Source organism: Myotis daubentonii, chromosome 5 (genome assembly GCF_963259705.1).
Source record: "Myotis daubentonii chromosome 5, mMyoDau2.1, whole genome shotgun sequence".
Lineage (NCBI taxonomy): Eukaryota > Metazoa > Chordata > Mammalia > Chiroptera > Vespertilionidae > Myotis > Myotis daubentonii.
This window is the reverse complement of record NC_081844.1, coordinates 80,524,117-80,542,417: the sequence shown is the minus strand read 5'-3', so window position 1 is coordinate 80,542,417 and position 18,301 is coordinate 80,524,117. Positions and strand designations below refer to the sequence as shown.

The following is an 18,301-nucleotide window of genomic DNA, read 5'->3' as shown; positions in this document are numbered from 1 at the left end:
CATGCATGTAAGCATAACCAATGGACATAAGACACTAAGACACTGGAGGCGGGGAGGGATAGGGGAGGCCGGGGGAATGTCAAGGGGCGGGGGGAGGAGACATATGTATTACTCTTTGTAATACTTTAAGCAATAAAACAAAATTAAAAGAAAATAAATGGCTCATTTTAAAAACTAGAGTGTAATGGATGAGGCTGACAGAAGGGCCTGGATAGACTTTATTGATCTGTGTGAGTTTAATGGGAACTGGAGAGAGGCATACTTTATTTTGATGAAAACCTGGGTAAAGCATCTCACCATACAGGATTAAGCTAAGGAAATGTTACACGATATTCCAGGGGTCTAGGATTATTTCTTGCATTGTTTTCACATTCCCCTCCCTCAGTTTTACTAGTACGTTATTTTAGTTCATGCACACATGTTCTTTGCCATTTATGAAGCACACAGTTCATGAGTTTCCTATTCTTTTTACTTCCATAGTGGAGAATGGACTGTTGGCATAGTAACCCCCCCGTCTTCCTCCTTTGTAGCTCTGTTCTGGTCAGACCGGCAGCTGCTTCTGGGCAGTAGAGCATTAATGGCTCTTTGGGTTTTGACCATCCAGCTAGCAAGAGGGGATGTAGTCTTTTTTAGAATAGCACACCCTGACCAGATCTGAAAAGGAGATCTAGGTCATCTTGACAATTCTAACCTCTCATTTCACCATTACAAACAGTTCTCTGTCCTCATCTTTTTTTTTTTTTTTTTTTTTTGGTGATCTGCCACAATGCCTTTAGAATTTGTAATAACCATCTTAGCACATTGATTTCTTTCTCTTTTTTGGTACCAGCTTTAACAAGATATAATTTGTGTGCCATATAATTCACACATTTAAAGTGCACAATTTAATGGATTTTAGTATATTCACAGTCATGCATCTATCAATCATTTTTAGAACATTTTTATCACCCCCCTCAAATCCTGTGTAATACCCCCATTTTCTCCTTCCCCTCTCCCCCCAACCTTAGGCAATTGCTAACATACTTTCTGTCTCTATAGATTTGCCCATTTTGGAATCATACAATATGTGTGTTTTGGTGACTGGTTTCTTTCACTTAGCATAATCTTTTCAAGGTTTATCATGTTATATGTCTTAGTATTTCATTCCTTTTTATTGCTGCATAAGATTTGATTATATGGATAGACCACATTTGGCTTTTGGCAATTATGAATAATACTGCTGTGAAAGCTCATGTACAAGTTTTTGTGTGGATGTATGTTTTCATTTCTCTTGGGTATATACTTAGGAGTGAGATTTCTAGATCATATAACTCTATGTATAACCTTTTGAGGAACTGTCAGACTGTTTTCCAAAGCAGTTGCACCATTTTACAATTCTATCAGTGGTGTAGGAAAGTTTCAATTTCTCTATATCCTCATTAATACTTGTTATTTTTATTATAGCCATCCTAGTATGTGTGAGGTAGTATCTCATTGTGGTTTTGATTTGCATTTCTCTGATGACTAATGTTGAGCATCTTTTCATGTGATCATTGGCATTTTTATGTCTTATTTGGAGAAATGTCTCTTTAGATCCATTGCTCATTTAAAATTATGTTTACTTGTTATTGAGTTATAGTGTTCAAGTTCTTTATATATTTTATATACAAGCCTCTTATCAGATATATGATTTGAAAAACTTTTATTTTGTGGGTTATCTTTTCACTTTCTTGATATCTTACTTGTGTCCTTTGAAGCACAAAAGTTGTATATTTTGATGTCTAATTTATCTGTTTGTTTTTTGTTCGCTTTTGGTCTCTTATCCAAAGTCATGAATACCCCTGTGTTTTCTAAGAGTTTTATAGTTTTAGCTCTTAAATTTAGATCTTTGATCTGTTATGAGTTAATTTATTCATGCGGTGTGAGGTAGGGGTCTGCTGGCCACTTCAGGGTGAGGTCCCACCCCCAGGTTTTGCCTCCTGATGCTCAGAGTTGTTACCCTTTCCAGAAGCCCCCTCACTGATACATTATTTCATATGTTAAACCTTTCCTGACCACTTTTCCTTATTGGAGTTAACCTATTTCTATCTTTTGCCATACAAGTGTCGCCCAGTGATGAGGCATTGCGGTACTCTATCTGGATTTAAGATTCGGGATTTTGTAGCTTTGGGCCACTTCTCTAAGCCCATTTGCAGCTGCAACCTTTTCAGGCTTTATGATTCTATTTCTCTGATAAGTGAACCTGGACTAATGTCCTAGTAGTGGCAATGGTTTAATATGATACATCAGGGATGACAAGTATATGCCTTCTCTTCCATTTATCAACCATGGCAAATTCACTACATTCATCACTCTCACATGAAACCCAGTCATGACAGATTTCTCAATCCACTACAGTGTTCTAATTAACTGTGACCAATGGATCACAGTTGAAATATGTTTGTCCTGCCTGTCCTTCCTCCCACCTATAGTGCTTCAGTGTAAAAAAGGGACTAGTGGTAACAGGATGCCATAGACGTTAGGAGCATGGGTTCTAGGGCTCAGCTGCCTGCATTCAAAGCCTATCTCCACTGCTCTCTTTCTGTGTGAATCTGGGAAAGTTACTTACTTCTCTGTGCCTCAGTTTTGTTGTTTATAATGTGGAACATAACAATAGCCCTACCTCATATGGTTGTAGAGGACTAAATAAAGCAATACATCTAAAAAAGTGCTTAGAACAGTGTCTGGCACATATAACTCCATTGTTGTTAACCATTATATTAATAATAGGCATGGTAAGAAATTGGAAGGCTGGTAGAGGAAAAATTCCTCAGTTGAAAGGGTTTTATGGTACCCTTTTAGCCTCCAAAGTAGCCAAACATCTATTCTATCTATGAATGTGGTTGAACCCATTTCAAAATTCATTTATTTATTTGGTAAAAATGTAGGGCCTACTGTGGGCTAGGCATGCAGCCAGGTGTCTAAGAGTTACTAAGACACGTCCCTTTCAGAGTCCACAGTGTAGTGGGAGTGACAAGTAAAAAGGTAGTTACAGTATTCTTAATAATTGCAATGATTAGTGTTTGCGCAGGGTCTTTAGGGAGCATAGTATGCAGGCAGAGTCTTCTTGGTGAGAGTGTTGAATCTGAGTGGGAGGAGAAATATGCGAGTCCTCCAGATCTGGCTGGCCTCTTAACAGTATTACTCAGGCAGTGGATTTCTTGGGGGAATTGTCAATACTTGTTCTTGCTGGTGGTCCCTCCACATTTATTCAGTCACTTGACTGACAGCCCTAGGCTTTTCCCCCTGCTCCCTGAGCTGCCGTACTCCTGTCTCAGTCCAGGCTGATGGAGTGGGGAGCAGAGAAGTGAAGACACATGAAGGAACTCTGAATTTGCAGCCCCAGACTAGTTGGATCACTCTGTGTGCCTTCGGAAAGCATGAATGTCAGGCTTATCAGGGACTTGGAAAAGCTGATGAGTCCATCCCCCTGCTTACCTCAAGATAGGGCAGGTCTCTATGACAGCCTTATATCGTGATAGCATGAAATCTGGGTGGGAGGAAAAATATCCTTGTATGACAGGGGTGGGTGTTGGTGCTGTGATCATCTTGTCCCCTCACTGGTGTCTTACAGTAAGAAGCTGTTGTGTGATGTGATGATTGTGGCAGAAGATGTCGAGATAGAAGCTCACCGTGTGGTCCTGGCAGCCTGCAGCCCCTACTTCTGTGCAATGTTCACAGGTATGGTGAAGGGAAACAATAACCCACAGTAATTGGGTGGTGATGGCATGAGGGGAGGGAGGAAAGAGTAGGGTGTGACACCCACCAGTGTGCCAGATACTGTGCTTTGCACCATGGAGGACTTGTAGAAAATATAATCTCAACCAGGCCAGTTGAGCATGCAGCCCCTTGTCCACCATGAGGCAAAGAGAGTAGAATTTCTGTAGTCCATTAGTTCTCAAACTTTGGCATGAATCATAATCATGTGGGAAGCTTGTGAAAAACATAAACTTTTGGACTCATCTCTAGGCCTTCTGATCTCTCATTTTGCAGACGGGGAACACTGAAGTGGAAAGAAGGGAAGGGACTTGCCCAAGGTTACCCAGAGAATGAGTGCAACTTGGCTTCTTGATGGCTGGCCCAATGCTCTACTGGCTGGCCCACATCTTGTCCTTTCCTAGCCCTTCCTTATAGGGAGGCAGGGTCATGGGCCTCCTCTGGCCTTTACTGGAATGTGGGAGAGGTGATAGTGGGACCTGGGATGGGGGAGAGTAAGACAGGAATATTTACTACTGGTCATTCATTGTCAGCATCTTCGCCAACTCTCCAGGGAGTGCCTCTTCCCTGAGTATGCCAAATAGCCTTGCCCAACTCTTTCACATGTGTTGCTTCTGAAATAGAATTTCTTGAAACCCGTATGTCGAGTTTCTGGTCTGTAGTGCCACACAGCACCTCCCCTGAACTAGGTATGTGCAGTGCTCTATAGATCACTGCTGACTGAAGGCCCATTGGCTGGGTGAGACCAGGGACTGGATCAGTGTCCCTTTCCCATGCTCGCCAAGTACTCTGTGCTTCCTGTGAGTGTCTGCAGTGCCTGTGCTCTGGCATCTTGTATGTTGGTTGCTCCTCATCCTCCAGTTTACAGCTCAAAGGTCTCCGCTTCCTAGAGGTCTCCTCTGACCACCCTAGCTATGGCTCCCCATTAAGTCTCTTTTCTATCCCATAACCTGACTCTATATTTTTTATAACATTTATCACTATCTGAAAATCATGTTGGTTAGTTGTTTGTAGTTTTTTACCTCTCTCTCCTCATTAGACTATAAGCTCCATGAAGTTAGGGATTTTGTCAGACTTGTTTGTTACTATATCCTGAGTACCTGGTACACAGTAGGGCTCATGTTTTTTAAAGGAATGAATGAAATGTTTCTCACATTTGTTTGTGAGCTTTGTACACTTGGGGACCATGTCTTGTCACTCTTGAATCCTAGTGCCCACCATAGGGCCTGACACAGTTCATAAGTAACGATCAAAAGAATGAAAGATTTGCTAAGAATGGGTGAGTGCAGGCACATTTTTGCTTGAATGGGCTCTGACCTTTCCCTAATACAGTACACAGCCTCTGCTGGCCTAGAGTGGTTCCTGTTGGGGAAAACTTGGCACTTACATTTTGAGAGTTCCTCACATATGTGTCTCCCATGGCCCATCATGTGAAGGAGCTGGTCTCAGCTCAGAGCTATGTCTCTGCTAAGTGGACCAAGCCACTCTTACCTCACTTTGAACCTTAGGCTAGGAATTTCACAGTGTAGCCTGGAAAACCAGATAATTTCATTACTTGGACATTTTGAGCCACATTCCTTTTGGAGTAATCTTAAACCCTAGTAGTAATGTTTTAATCTTTTCCCTTCTCTTTCATCAATCTCTTTTTTAAAATATAATTCATTTTGTCTGCAATAAATATTTAGCGAAATTTCAATAAATATCTGTCAGTCATTCTTTGGAAATGTGTGGTTTGGAAAGTCCAGTGTTGTGATAAGAATCTTTTGGGAATTGCATAACTTTAGAGTTGGCTCCACTTTTTGCTAATGAACTTGCCTCTCGGGTAATGGAAGTCTCTAAGCAAAATGAAAATGATTTTAGAAATGGACAGGAAAGGTACTTTTGGGGTAGGTATTGGATTCTAATAATTGAATGGGAGGAAAGAATCAGTGAAGAAAGCAATTGCCCTGGCTGGTATGACTCGGTTGGAGAGTTGTCCCATACACTGAAGGACTGTGGGTTCAATTCCAGGTCAGGGTGTATGCAGGAGGCAACCAATCAATCGATGTTGCACTCTCACATCTCTCTCTCTCTCTCTCTCTCTCTCTCTCTCTCTCTCTCTCTCTCTCTCTCTCTCTCTCTCCCCATCCTCTTTCTCTCCCTCTTTCCCTCTTTCCTTTCTTCCCTCCCTTCTTTCTTCCCTCCCTCCCTCTTTTTTCCTCTCTCTTTCAAATCAATGGAAGCATGTCCTTGTGTGAGGATTAAAAATAATAACAAAGAGAAGAAAGTAATCTAATGTGATGCCAGTCAAAGCCTTTCATTGAATCTGGTTGCCATCCATCTATCCATTTATCTATCCACCCAATAATCACATATGTTCATTGCAGAAAAAAAATTAGAAAATGTGAGCAAGTAAAAAAATTAAAAATTACATGTAATACCACATCTAGATAAGATTATAATTTATATTCTTTCAAATTTTGTATTTATAAATATATACATGTATTTATGTGTACTTCTGAATACATAGATATGAAATATATTTTTAACATTATGAGTTCATTTTATATAGAGAGTTGAATAGCCTTCCTTGATGTGTGTTTACCTTTCTGAAATGTTCTTCTTCCCCGCCTCTTTGCCTGCCTAACTCCTACTCATCCTTCATTACCACTTAAGCATCATTTCCTCAGCAAGGCCTTCTATGATCCCCTTGGATTAGGTTACATCCCTTTGGTTTACTCATGGTACCCTATCCTTCTCTTTAGTATTACTACTTATCTCATTGTTTCTTCAATATTTGACTTCCCAGTTCAGTTATAAGCTGTATGAGGGTAAGAACTGTACCTTTTAAATTTACTGCTATGTCCTCACTGCCTAGCACATTCTTCTATATAGCAAATGCTCAAGGAAAACTTGCTTAATTGAATTTAACAGAATTTTGTGAATATCTTTTCATGTTAGTTAAATCACATCTACCTCATAATTGTAATGGCATCTTGAGATTCCATCATAAGTATCCTAATTGAAAATGCATTTCCTTACTGGTTGGAAATTATAGTTCTTTCTAATGTTTTGCTGCTGTAAATACCATAATGGGTATCCTTGCATCTTAATCTTTATTTGCATTCCCAAGAATAGATCCCAAGAATAAGAAATATTTGGTTGAAGGGTATCCACATTTGGAAGACTTGTGAGGCAAGTTGCAACTCTACAACTCTAGGACAATTGAACCAGATTATGCTTCATCAGCAATATATGAGATTTGTGTATTTTTTTGAGACTGGTTTTGCTTAAAGCTTTGGTAAACTGGTACAAAAAAAGTAACATTGCAAAATTTTGTTCTAATGATCAGGTTCAGCTTTAAAATGCATAAAATTAGTAATTAGTAATGAAAAGGCCCAGCTGACTCATGCAGAGTCCATTTCTGTCAGCATGTTTAAGGCAAAAAAGAAGACAAAATACATGTGACTTTCTTCTGACTTGATTGATGTGATTATAATCTTTTACTCAGGCTTAAAGTTTTTTTTATTTTTTTGTTCTCAGAATTTATATTGCCCAACTGTCCTGTGGTTGTTCCTATACCAACTCTACTCCTTGACTATGTCCTGCTCACAATAATTTCGTATAAAGGTGAAACTGAGGTCTGAATGCCCACAGGAGTGTCCAAAGGCAGCCAGCCTGTGGGAAGATCTGGGATGGGCAGTCAGCTTAATGGTCCTCTACTCCTTTTGCATAGTGTGATTGGAGAGGCCAGTAGTGCTGTGTTCTGCCCATTTTCCCTGTGAGTATGGAATCTTTAAGATCTGTGCCTTTCCATCCACCTTCCCATCTAGGACCTCTATCCCAGGGGAAGCTCATTTCCCCAAAATAGCCTAGTTAGTTTATTTTTCTCTTTTTATCATGCCCTTTACTATGGGTTCTGTTGACTATGGGTATTTGTACTCCATTACAATCATCTAAATATTTTAAAAACAACTCCATTTTACTGTGTTAAAGGAACTGAGATCTGAAGACCTCAGGCTCAGGGTCTTACAGCAATCATCACAGCTGTAAGACATTTGGGCTCCCATCCCAAACGAAGCCCCTGGAGTGAGCTGTCCTGTCCTGGTTCTATATGCAGAGGCTGATTATAGATTATTTTTGTTTATATATATATATTCTAATTGATTTTAGAGAGGAAGGGAGAGGGAGAAAGAGATAGAAACATCAATTATGAGAGAGAATCATTGATTGGGTGCCTCCTGCACTCTCCACACTGGGGATTGAGCCCCCAATCTGGGTATGTGCCCTGACCGGGAATCAAACTGTGACCTCCTGGTTTATAGGTCCATGCTCAACCACTGAGCCACGCCAGCCGGGCTGACTTTGTTTTTTAAAGAAGAGTTGCCATCCAGTTTTTATTAGATGTTGGCTGATGTTTAGCTGGTGTCTTTGAATATATGGTGAGTAGATTATGGAGGAGAGGCAGGAATGTGCTGGGGTAAAAGGCAAAGGCTTAGAATTTGAGTGGACACAGACCATCACAAAGCAGGACAGTGACGACCCTTACCCACCTCCCAGGCATGCACAACATTCCACAGAATCTCTGTTTCCACCCTTTCTTCATGCCAGACTCTGCCAGCCCCGACCCTTGTTTGTGTTTTGTTTGCATGATGTATTGATGCCTTTGAAGATCTTCATGGTAACATGCAGCTCAACAAGACTTAATCCAAGGTAGTGAGGCTAGGAGGGAGGGAGCACTAGGAAACTGAATCCTTCCCTTGGACAAAGAAGACTAGAGTGAAGTTGTAGAGGAGGAGGAGGGGGAGGGGGAGGGGGAGGGGAGGGGGAGGGAGAGGAGGAGGAGGAGGAGAAGGTGGAGTAGTAGTAGATAGGGTCTGGTTCCTGAGGGTTTTGCCCCTGTGAAGTCAGGGATTAGGTAGATAAACTCAGAAAAAAAGATTGGAGACATCAGAGGCTGTTTGGGATTAAGGAGGAATGGCCTTGTCTTCCATGTGACCTGTCTTTTAGTCAGTTCCTTTGGGCTAAAGCTTACAGTGACAATAGGGTTTCTTTTTCCTGTCCCTAACAAATCACATCAAAGCCAGGCATCCTCTTCTGGCTTAGGAGACCCAGATTTGAGGATGAGGGGTATAGTAATCTTGTCTAAAAATAGGTTGCTCTTGCTCTGGCTTGTTTTTCTCAGTGGTTAGAGCATCAGCCCATGGACTGAAGGGTTTCGGGTTTGATTCCCAGTAAAGGGCACATATCTTGGTTGCAGGTTCATCCCCGCCCCAGTCAAGTCTTGTGCAGAAGTAGAGAGAGATTGTGAGCGCCTATCTTATGGGTAGAGGAGAAAGCCATAATCTTTTCTGTTTCCTCTTTGCCCTGCCTCAGGGCTCTTGGTGTTGAGGCCTTTTGACTGGCTTCCACAAGCAGTCCGAGAGAAGAGAGAACAACGTGGAGGGTCTCTGGTCTGCCTGGTCTGGCAGTGAAGGGAACAGTCAGGCTTTGGAATGGTTTCCCCCTTCCTTCCCTGTTCCAGAGTCATTCATATCTAGAACTCTGTCAGGATGGCAACTGCACTGGGGGAGGAATCCTGTGCAGCCTATGCAGCATGGAGGTAGGTGTAGGCACCCACTTGCTGTACTGTACTTACTGTCTTGGCTCCAGTGTACAAAATCCACAGAGAAAAAACAACCTCCCAGCTCTGTTTTCACATTCGCATGAGGACTTCTGAATCCCTGTTTCTTGCAGTCAGGTTCCCCTTTATTTCATTCTACAAAGACACATGTCTTGCCTGCCTTTTCTTTCTGAAACCAAAAGCCCTTGTGGAATGACCCTGGCTCTGGACAGACCTCTGTGCTCTATAGAAAGGGCAGGCCGAAGTAAAGGGCCTCAGGACTGTGCAAATGTGGTGCTGCTGCTGCCCTAGTTCACAGGCCTAGGTCCTCTCTTGTGGATTATTATGAGGGTCTTCCAACCGTTCTCCCTGCCTCTGATCCAGCTTCAACAATGCATCCCAAGTTTCATTCAAAAACATCCATCTATTGGATGTCATTCCCCTCCTTAAAACCTTCTAATGGCACTACTCTTAGCATAAAGTCAAAATTCATTTGCATTGCTTACAGGGCTCTGTAAGTTACAACTCCTGGCTCCTACCTATTTCTCCAGCTTCCTTCCTCACTGTTACCCTAGGTACAAGCCATACCAGCCTCTTACTGCTCCCAGTATTTTCCTTTGGCATTTTCCTATCTTTACTTTTATGGTTGCTGCATCCAGCTCATCTTTTCTCACCTTTGGTGCCTGTGGAGCACTCTATTCTCTAATACCCATCTCAAAAGTGACCTACTTGGATGCCTTCCTGGATTTCCTGGGCAGGGTTTCTTGTTCTATCTTCTGCATTCTTGGGATGTAGTATACTATATTGATTACAAGAATAGGCTCTAGGGTCAGAATCCTTGGTTTCAATCCCAGCCTGGCCCCTTTCTAGATTTGCCTCAGTTTCTTTATCTGTAAAATGGGGGTAATATTAATAAACATCATAGGAAAAGTGCCTAAGACAGTGCTTGGCCATAGTTAGCAGTATATGTTACTTTTTTTTAATCATTGTTGTTATCATGGTTACTTTGCTAAACCTCTGCTTGCTCTTACCACCTCTGTTTAGATATATTTTTATAAGTCTGCTCTATTAGACTAGAACATGTGCTCTTTGAGGACAGGTGCATACTTTTTTAACTTCTTCTGGTCAGTTTACAGTAAATGTTGGTTGAATGAATTATTGCGCACAGATTTGCCTTCAAAATGGAAATGGGCAACAGATAGAGTGGGGGATGCATAAAGTAGGGTTTGTAGATGACCACAGGCCCAAAGTTGATGTGACCTGATGTCAGCTGGATGACCTTTCAGAGCGCAGGCAAGTGCTTTATGTTACCCAGATGGGGCAGGAGGCATGTGAAAGTTAGCATACTCTAGGTGCCAAGTTCATGTTCATTTTGTTTTGTTTTGAACTGTAGGTGACATGTCTGAGAGTAAAGCCAAGAAAATTGAAATCAAGGACGTGGATGGGCAGACACTGAGTAAGCTGATTGACTATATCTATACGGCTGAAATTGAGGTGACTGAAGAGAACGTCCAGGTAAACTCAGACCCAGCTACTAGCTCAGTGTATTGCACACTCCGGGCCCACCATTTTATAGCATCCTTTCATTTAACCCTCACAACAACTTAGTTGGTAACTGGAAAGGAAACCAAAGTTCCAAAGAGGTTAGGCCATTTGCCTGAGTCACAAGGCCAGTAGGTGGATGAACGACCCTCAAACTCATGCCTGCCTGACCACAGCACCCACATTCTTCACCAGGAGGCCATAAAACCTCAGAGCAGAAAGTCTTCAAGTCCTGTTGGTTCAAACTCTTGGTGAAGGAAGAATTAAAAGCCTGGGTGACTCTGCTTCTTCCCAGTCACCATCTCATCGCAGGGATTTTGAGTATTGGATTGGAAGGTTGTTAAAAATGTTTTTCTGTTTCAACGTTAGTCAGTTGAATGCTTCTGTACACGTAGGGGTGTCAAGCACGAGGCCCGCGTCTCAGCAGGGGCATTGGCTGCGATATGTGTTGCCTGTGCCTTTTCCTCCTTTCACGGCCCTGCCCTCATCCTCAGCGTCTGGAGTTGGAAAAGAGGAGTCAGTGAACATGCTGCTGCGCCTAAAGACAGTTGTCTTTACTGCGAGGATGTGAGGCCTATTGGGGAGAGGGCTGAGGGCGTGGCCCACTCTGTAACCCTCCAAGTCCCCGCTACGCAGAGACACAGGATACACTATTTCTTATCATTAAGGATCTTACTGTTTATTTAAAGTACTGGAAATTTTATGTGATAAAAAGGTTTTTTCTTTTCCTTTTTTAAAAGCATAATTCCACCTTATTTTTGTGAGGCAGATACCTCTCTAGTGACCAGAATACCTACTAGTCTTATCCAGAACATACCTCCTTTTCTAGGATTGAGGTATTTGAGAGGCCGAATTGATAACCATTTATTCATCCAATTCAGCCCAAGTGCTTGAGTGACTTTTATATGCTACACACTTTGTTGGACAGTGCGGTTGTGACAGTGAGCAATGGCGATTCCATTGCCTGCTCTCATGGAGTTTGTGGTCTATGGGTGAAGACACACACTCATCAAATAAGCTCACAGTAGTATTTATGCACAAATTGTGGTTAAATCCTTTGAAGGAAAAGAACATGGTATACAATGAAAGATTATGTTAAGGGGACTTAGTTTAGATGGAAGAGGGGACATGGAAGGGCTCTTTCAGGAGATGAGATTTAACCTGAGTTTGGAAATGAGTGGGAGTTAGCTTGGTGGGGAAGGGTACTCATAAGTGGGGGACCGGGTCAGGGTGCAGGCAAGCTGAGGGTCTAAGCCAGTGATGGCGAACCTTTTGAGCTCAGCATGTCAGCATTTTGAAAAACCCTAACTTAACTCTGGTGCCGTGTCACATATAGAAATTTTTTGATATTTGCAACCATAGTAAAACAAAGATTTATATTTTTGATATTTATTTTATATATTTAAATGCCATTTAACAAAGAAAAATCAACCAAAAAAATGAGTTCTCGTGTCAGAGGTTCGCCATCACTGGCCTAAGCACACTGCATTTGGGCAGGCGCTGCCTTTGCCTCTGGGCCCTGGACAGACTCTTGGGTTGCATAGTGATCTGCTCTAGTCCTCCTCCCCCCTTTAAAAAAGGAGGTATATTTTGTATGCAGTAAAATGAACAGCTTTTCCATTTTGTTTCTGATCTTTCCCATTCAGAATGGAGTGGGAAATTCAATGGTTACATCCTAGGACTAGAAGCAGAATTTGAACAGCTGAATAAATTTTGGGTAGTAACAGTAAGTGCAAATAATTTAGTATAAAATGAGTATAGGGCATGTATTGAAAAAGTTTTTAAATGAAAGATAGTTAAGTAAAATTATCATCACTTTTTTTGTTTGTTTGTTAATCCTCACCTGAGGATATTTTTTCCATTGATTTTTAGAGAAAGTGGAAGGGAGGGGGGAGAGAAAGAGAGAGAGAGGAAGAGAGAGAGAAACATCGATGTGAGAGAGACACATTTATTGGTTGCTTCCCACATGCAGACCGGGGCCACAGACTGGGGTTGGGGATCAAGCCTGCAACTGAGGTATGCGCCCTTGACCAGAATCAAACCCATGACCCTTCAGTCCATAGGCTGATGCTTTAACTACTGAGCAAAACTAGCTAGAGCTACCATCACCTTTAAATTCATTTAGGTACTTGATGTAAACATTGAGATTTACAAAATGCACAGAATTACATTCTTTGAAACTCTAATGAGAAATGCTAGCTAGAGGTCTACCTAAAAATGTGTAGGGGGTAAATAATTTTTAAATCACATTAGGGTATCTCAGTAACTAACTAATCATATAACATGCTAGGCAGAAGAATGGCCCCTACAGATGTCCATGTCCTGATCCCTGGAATCTGTTAGGTGAAATGTCAAAGAGAACTTAACGTTGCAGATAGAATTAATGTTGTTAGTCAGCTGAAAATGTTATGGGGAGATTACCTTGACTTATCTAGGTGGGCCCAATGTCATAGCAAGGGCTCTTTAAAGTGGAAGAAGGAGGCAGAATAAGAAGAATCAGAGAGATGTGAGTTTGCATGTTTCTGCCTTTGAAAATAGGGGACCATGAGCTAAGGAATGTGGGTGGCCTCTAGAAACTTAAAAAGCAAGAAACATTCTCTCGCAGAGCTTTCAGAAGGAACTCAGCTCTGCTGACACCTTGATTTTAGCCTAATGAGGTCCATTTGGGACTTCTGACTTCTAGAACTGTAAGAAAATTAATTTGTGTTGTTTTAAGCCACAAAAACAACCCCCTAAAACAGTACTTGTAGGGGAGGTTGTGGAATTTATGATTGAAATCAGCTTTTTTCCCTCCCTTTTCATCATGTATTTATTAACTAGTAGCCCTGCGCACGAATGCTTGCGCAAGTAGCTCCTCGCTTGCCTCAGCTGGCCACCCCGCCCACCACCACTGGTAGCTCTCCTCTGCTTGTAGCTCACTGCCCAGCCTTCCTGTAGCTCTCTGCCCACTGCCCCGCCCTCCTGTAATGCCCCGCCCCCTGCCCCCGCCCCCTGTAGCTCTCTGCCCACTGCCCCGCCCTCCTGTAATGCTCCACCTACTACCCCACCCCCCTGTAGCTCTCCACCGCTTGTAGATCAGTAGTGACATTACGGTGTCCTGGCTAATTTGCATATTCCTCTATTAGATTTTTGGTTGTTTTTTTTTTTTGTAAAGTACAAAGTATATACAGGCTAGATAATTAAAATTTGTTTCACTCTGAATTCTTTTCACCTGGCTAGGTATATATCTTTGCAACTTTGGTCTAACCCAGTGTGGTCTCTATGGTACCAGTTATCTTAAGGCAGGTAGCAGCAGATAGAATAATTAGAGGACTCTGGAGAAAATGACTTCTCCATTGCTTCTTAAAAAACTACTTTGTAAGGGTGGGAGCAGGGTGCCAGAGTGAAGATGTGCAGGTTCAGAGGATATGCAGAACTAGAGATGAAGCAGGAGTTACGTATGAATGGAAAGAGCTGGGTTGAGCCTCGGCTTTGCCATTGATTCTCGCAGTACTCTTATTCTAGCCCTTTCCCACTGCAGGGAGTTTGTTTCCCATCTGTAAAGTGAGGGTATGAGACTCAGTGACCTCTGGCTGGAGAAGACACTTACTCAGCCAGCCTCTGATTTGTTTTCTCTCCCTCCTACCAGAGTTCCTCATCTGTAAAGCAGGAATCATGAGTTAGACTGTCTGCCTTCAAATCCAGGCTCTGCTATTTTCTAGCTGTGTGATCCAAAGCAAATTATTTAACTTCTCTGTGCCTTAGTGTTTTCATCTGCAATACGTGCAAGATAGTAATACTTAACCACATAGGGTGGGTGTGAGGATTAAGTGAATTAACTTAGAAGAGTGCTACCCTGTGTGCCAGGAGACAATATGGGCACAGAGAGCACTGTGAGCATAGAAGCCCTTTTACCAAGGAGCACATGGTCTGAAGCCGGACCATGGCTAAGCCTGGGTGTCCTATAGACTGGTAGGGGTGAGGGTGGAGGTACCCAGGAAGCAGGAAATGGTCATCACCACCTTGATGAGGATGGTTACAGGTTACAATAGGCTTCACTGAAGAAGCATTGTTTGGGCCAGATCTTGAAGGAAGACTGGGAGGTCAGACCTGCCTCTGCCCACCAGTCTGCGTCCTCACTGGTGTGTGTGCCCTAGATGGGCCTGCTGTTCATCTCTCGTGTGTAGGGCAGGAGGGGCCAGCCTGTGCAAGGGCTCCCCTGGGAAGCACAATGTGGAACCGTCAGGGAACTTCATTGTTTGGAATCAATGAGATACACTGTTTTCCCTTTTCCTCTCCACTTTAAATTGTGGTTTGACCTTGGGGAAAAACAAAACAAAAAAGGTTGAAAAGAGAAAGTTTGGATCAAAATGTGGCTGCTTCATCGTGCTGTTCTGTATCTTCTGAGGCCATTGCTCACAGCTGTCTATGACGTCAGTATTTGAAGATTTGGTGCACTGAGAAGGTGAGCATGGAGGCATTGGGCTCTCCTGAAAGTCTTAGAAACAAGGGTCAGAGATTCGGGGCTTGGTTAAATGGCTGGGAGAGCTATGCCCCTAATCTCTTCCTGGCCACACATACCTTGAAGTTACTGAGTTGCCCTCCTGTGGTAGAGGTAACAATTGTCATAACTTGCACAGTAATGCTTACAGTAAGCCAAACATGTGTTGATCATTTTACATGCATTATTTCATTTAGTTCTTGTAAACACCAATGGGATGTACATCTGTGATCCTTCTTTTACAGTTGAAGAAACTGATGCCCAAAGGGCTTACATGAGTCATACCCATGGTCAGTTAGGTAGTGAGGGATAGAATTGGGATTTGAAACCAGCTCTCTACAACTCATAGTGCTTTGTTGATGTGGTGAACTTGAGTTTCTTGTTAAATGATCAGAATCTTGACTTTAGCTCAGAATTAATAATTATAAAAACTAATTTAACTGAGCACTGTTAACCGCTTTAAAACTACTATCTCATTTGACCCTCATAACAAGTCTTTAAGACAGTATGTACATTATTATCTCCTTTTACTGTTGAGACAGAGACACAGAGAGATTAAGTAATTTGCCTTAAGCCACATAGGTGGTAAGTGAAGTCAAAATCCAAGCGAGACTTTTAATCATGTGCTATTCTGCTAGCTCTCTTGTTCACCTACCCACTTCCCTTCCCTCCTCCTACCTCCCTTTTCTTTTCCTCTTTCCCGCATCCCGTTTCTTCTTTTTCTCAACAGATTTTTAATTTGACACTGTTTCTGTGCCAGGTTTCATGCCAGGTGCTGGGAGGGACAGTCCCATGGTGTGACGAGGGCAGAGGCCTCGGGCAGCCCTGTCACCTAGCCCTCTGGCTGGTGCCCTCCCTTTGCCCATGGCCCTGTCTCCCTGAAATTCCGGGAGTAGGTGCTTTCTGAGGCAGGGCACTTCCTTTTGTTTTTGTTAAAGGAAGTAAACTCTGTGACGGGATATCCTCTGCTGTGTTTTCATGTTATCCGAGGGCGAGAAAAAACAAAACAGGCCTGCACATGAAGAATGGAGGGAGGCCGTTTGCAAGCTGGAGGGGAGCCTGTAAACTCTTTGCTGAAGGTCAGGTGGAGAGAGACAAGCTAAGGCTTTCGACTTGGAGTCATCTTCCATCCCTGTGGTGGTTCCAGCCAGCCACTCCTCCTGTCTTGGCCTCCTCCGTCCAGGGGCCACCAGGACTGCCCTAGTGATTCCATCAGGACAGTCTTGCTTCAAAGCTGAGGACCCAGGCTTGGCCTCTTGTTCACAATCTTGTTACTGCTGCCACTTGAGGGAGTCGAGTTGCAGGCAAGATAAAGAGAAGAGGAAATCCTCTGAAAGCTCTTGTTGATGTGGTGAGGGAGGTGAAGACAGCCCTTCCTGGACATATGCTCTCTCTTCTTCCACAGCCACTGGGGATGTTTGTTCTCATGTGTACCCCCAGAACCCCACTGGCCTGGGGCCTAGTTTATCCCTGAGACTCAGAGGCTAAGCAGTGATACATCTCCCAGTCTCCAAGCCCCCTCAGCATTCTGACTTCCTTTCCTTTCCTTCACGCCTTCCTGTATGAAGCAAATAGTGGGAAGAAAAGGGCCTTTGACTCATAGCTAATCTCAGTGTAACATCAAAGAGAGGGAAGGAGCAATTAGAGAAACCACCAGCCCCTTTTATTTTAGGAAGTCAGTTTGGGAATGCTTTCAGCAGGAGAGGACCCAAACAGGATGGGGGGGGGGGGACGGGTAGGAGGGGGGCACATGGAGAGGTGAAAAGCCTTATAATTTTTGCTTACTAAGTGGGTTTTGTGAACAGTAGGGAAGTTGAAAGCTATGTGGGTAGCTTTGTTCAGGGAGGTTTTTAAAACTGAAATTCATAACCTAAGGAGTGTGTTCAGGAAATATTTATTATCTTATTTTTTGGGGCTGGTTGTCATGACCTTGAGAATTTAAGCACCAACTTGTGCTGCTGCCCTCATGGTGAAGAAGAGGGCATGCGGGGAGGGGGTGAGTGTCCCTGGCATGATCTCATTTTGGTTTGGCTGGGAATGCAATCTTGTGGGGCAGATAGCACTCTCAGAAATCCTTGTATTTGGAGCTAAAAGGCTGCTATCCCATTCCTTCCTCTGGTCACCCCTGACTCTTCTGAGGCTTGCCACACCACTGAGTCGGTTGTGTGCTGGACAGCATTTGATTGCTCCTCTCCACCAGGGCTGCTTAGGGTAACTGGTTAGAAGTTCCTCTGCACAGGTGAACACCTGACCCTGGGACATAGGACTTTCAGTGCTAAAGCTGACACATTCACAGCAAACCAGGATGATTGGTCAACCTATGGCCCTAACTGTAGGGTTTGCAGCTGGTGCTGGTAGGGGTGTCATGGAGGTCATTTAGGAGTTTGGAGCAGAGCCTTCCATTCCTGGTATGTATTCAACAAGAATGGTTAATGGTTCTCTCCTTAACTAGCAGGCAGAGACTAATCTGGCTTGGAATCTGTTTGGCTAGGCTGAGCAAGCTCACAGCTTAATTGAGTTTCTCAGTTTATGGCTGCTTAGTGGGGACAGTGGCTGCCTAGTGAGAATGGAGCTTAAGAGGTCAGATTTGGAGCCTGGCTGTGTCCACTTATGATCTAAAACTTAAGAATGGGTGATTTTTTCCCCCCCTTGGGAGTGGGTGATTTTTATCTTTTTTCCTTCTCTGAAACGAATCAGGGCTTGGAAAATACCAAGGACATAATGCTAATTTGCTGCTGTCCTGCTGGGGACAGGAGAGGGGAAGAGAGAGGAAGGGAAGAGGAGCATGTTTTCTAGAACTCAGCCTCGTGAAGGAGGAGGTTAATAAGCTTGTAGTCGGAAGGGCTTTCCTTGTTGAGAGCAAACAGGTAGCTTGGGAGTAGGGCCCCTGATGGTGGAGGCTCTTGGTGGTTTCTGCATGTGGACAGGGATGAGAAAGGGCGACCCACTGTCCCAGTGTAAAC

General features: G+C 43.2%; 1 protein-coding gene across 1 annotated transcript in view; it reads left to right on the top strand.

The window, feature by feature from the left end:
* The window catches only part of KLHL3 (kelch like family member 3), a 115,844-nt gene that overhangs the window by 28,089 nt on the left and 69,454 nt on the right, over positions 1-18,301 (top strand). Inside the window, exons 3-4 of the mRNA XM_059698457.1 lie at positions 3,593-3,699; positions 10,710-10,831. Coding sequence (XP_059554440.1) covers positions 3,593-3,699; positions 10,710-10,831 — 229 coding nt within the window. The remainder of the gene's footprint in view (positions 1-3,592; positions 3,700-10,709; positions 10,832-18,301) is intronic.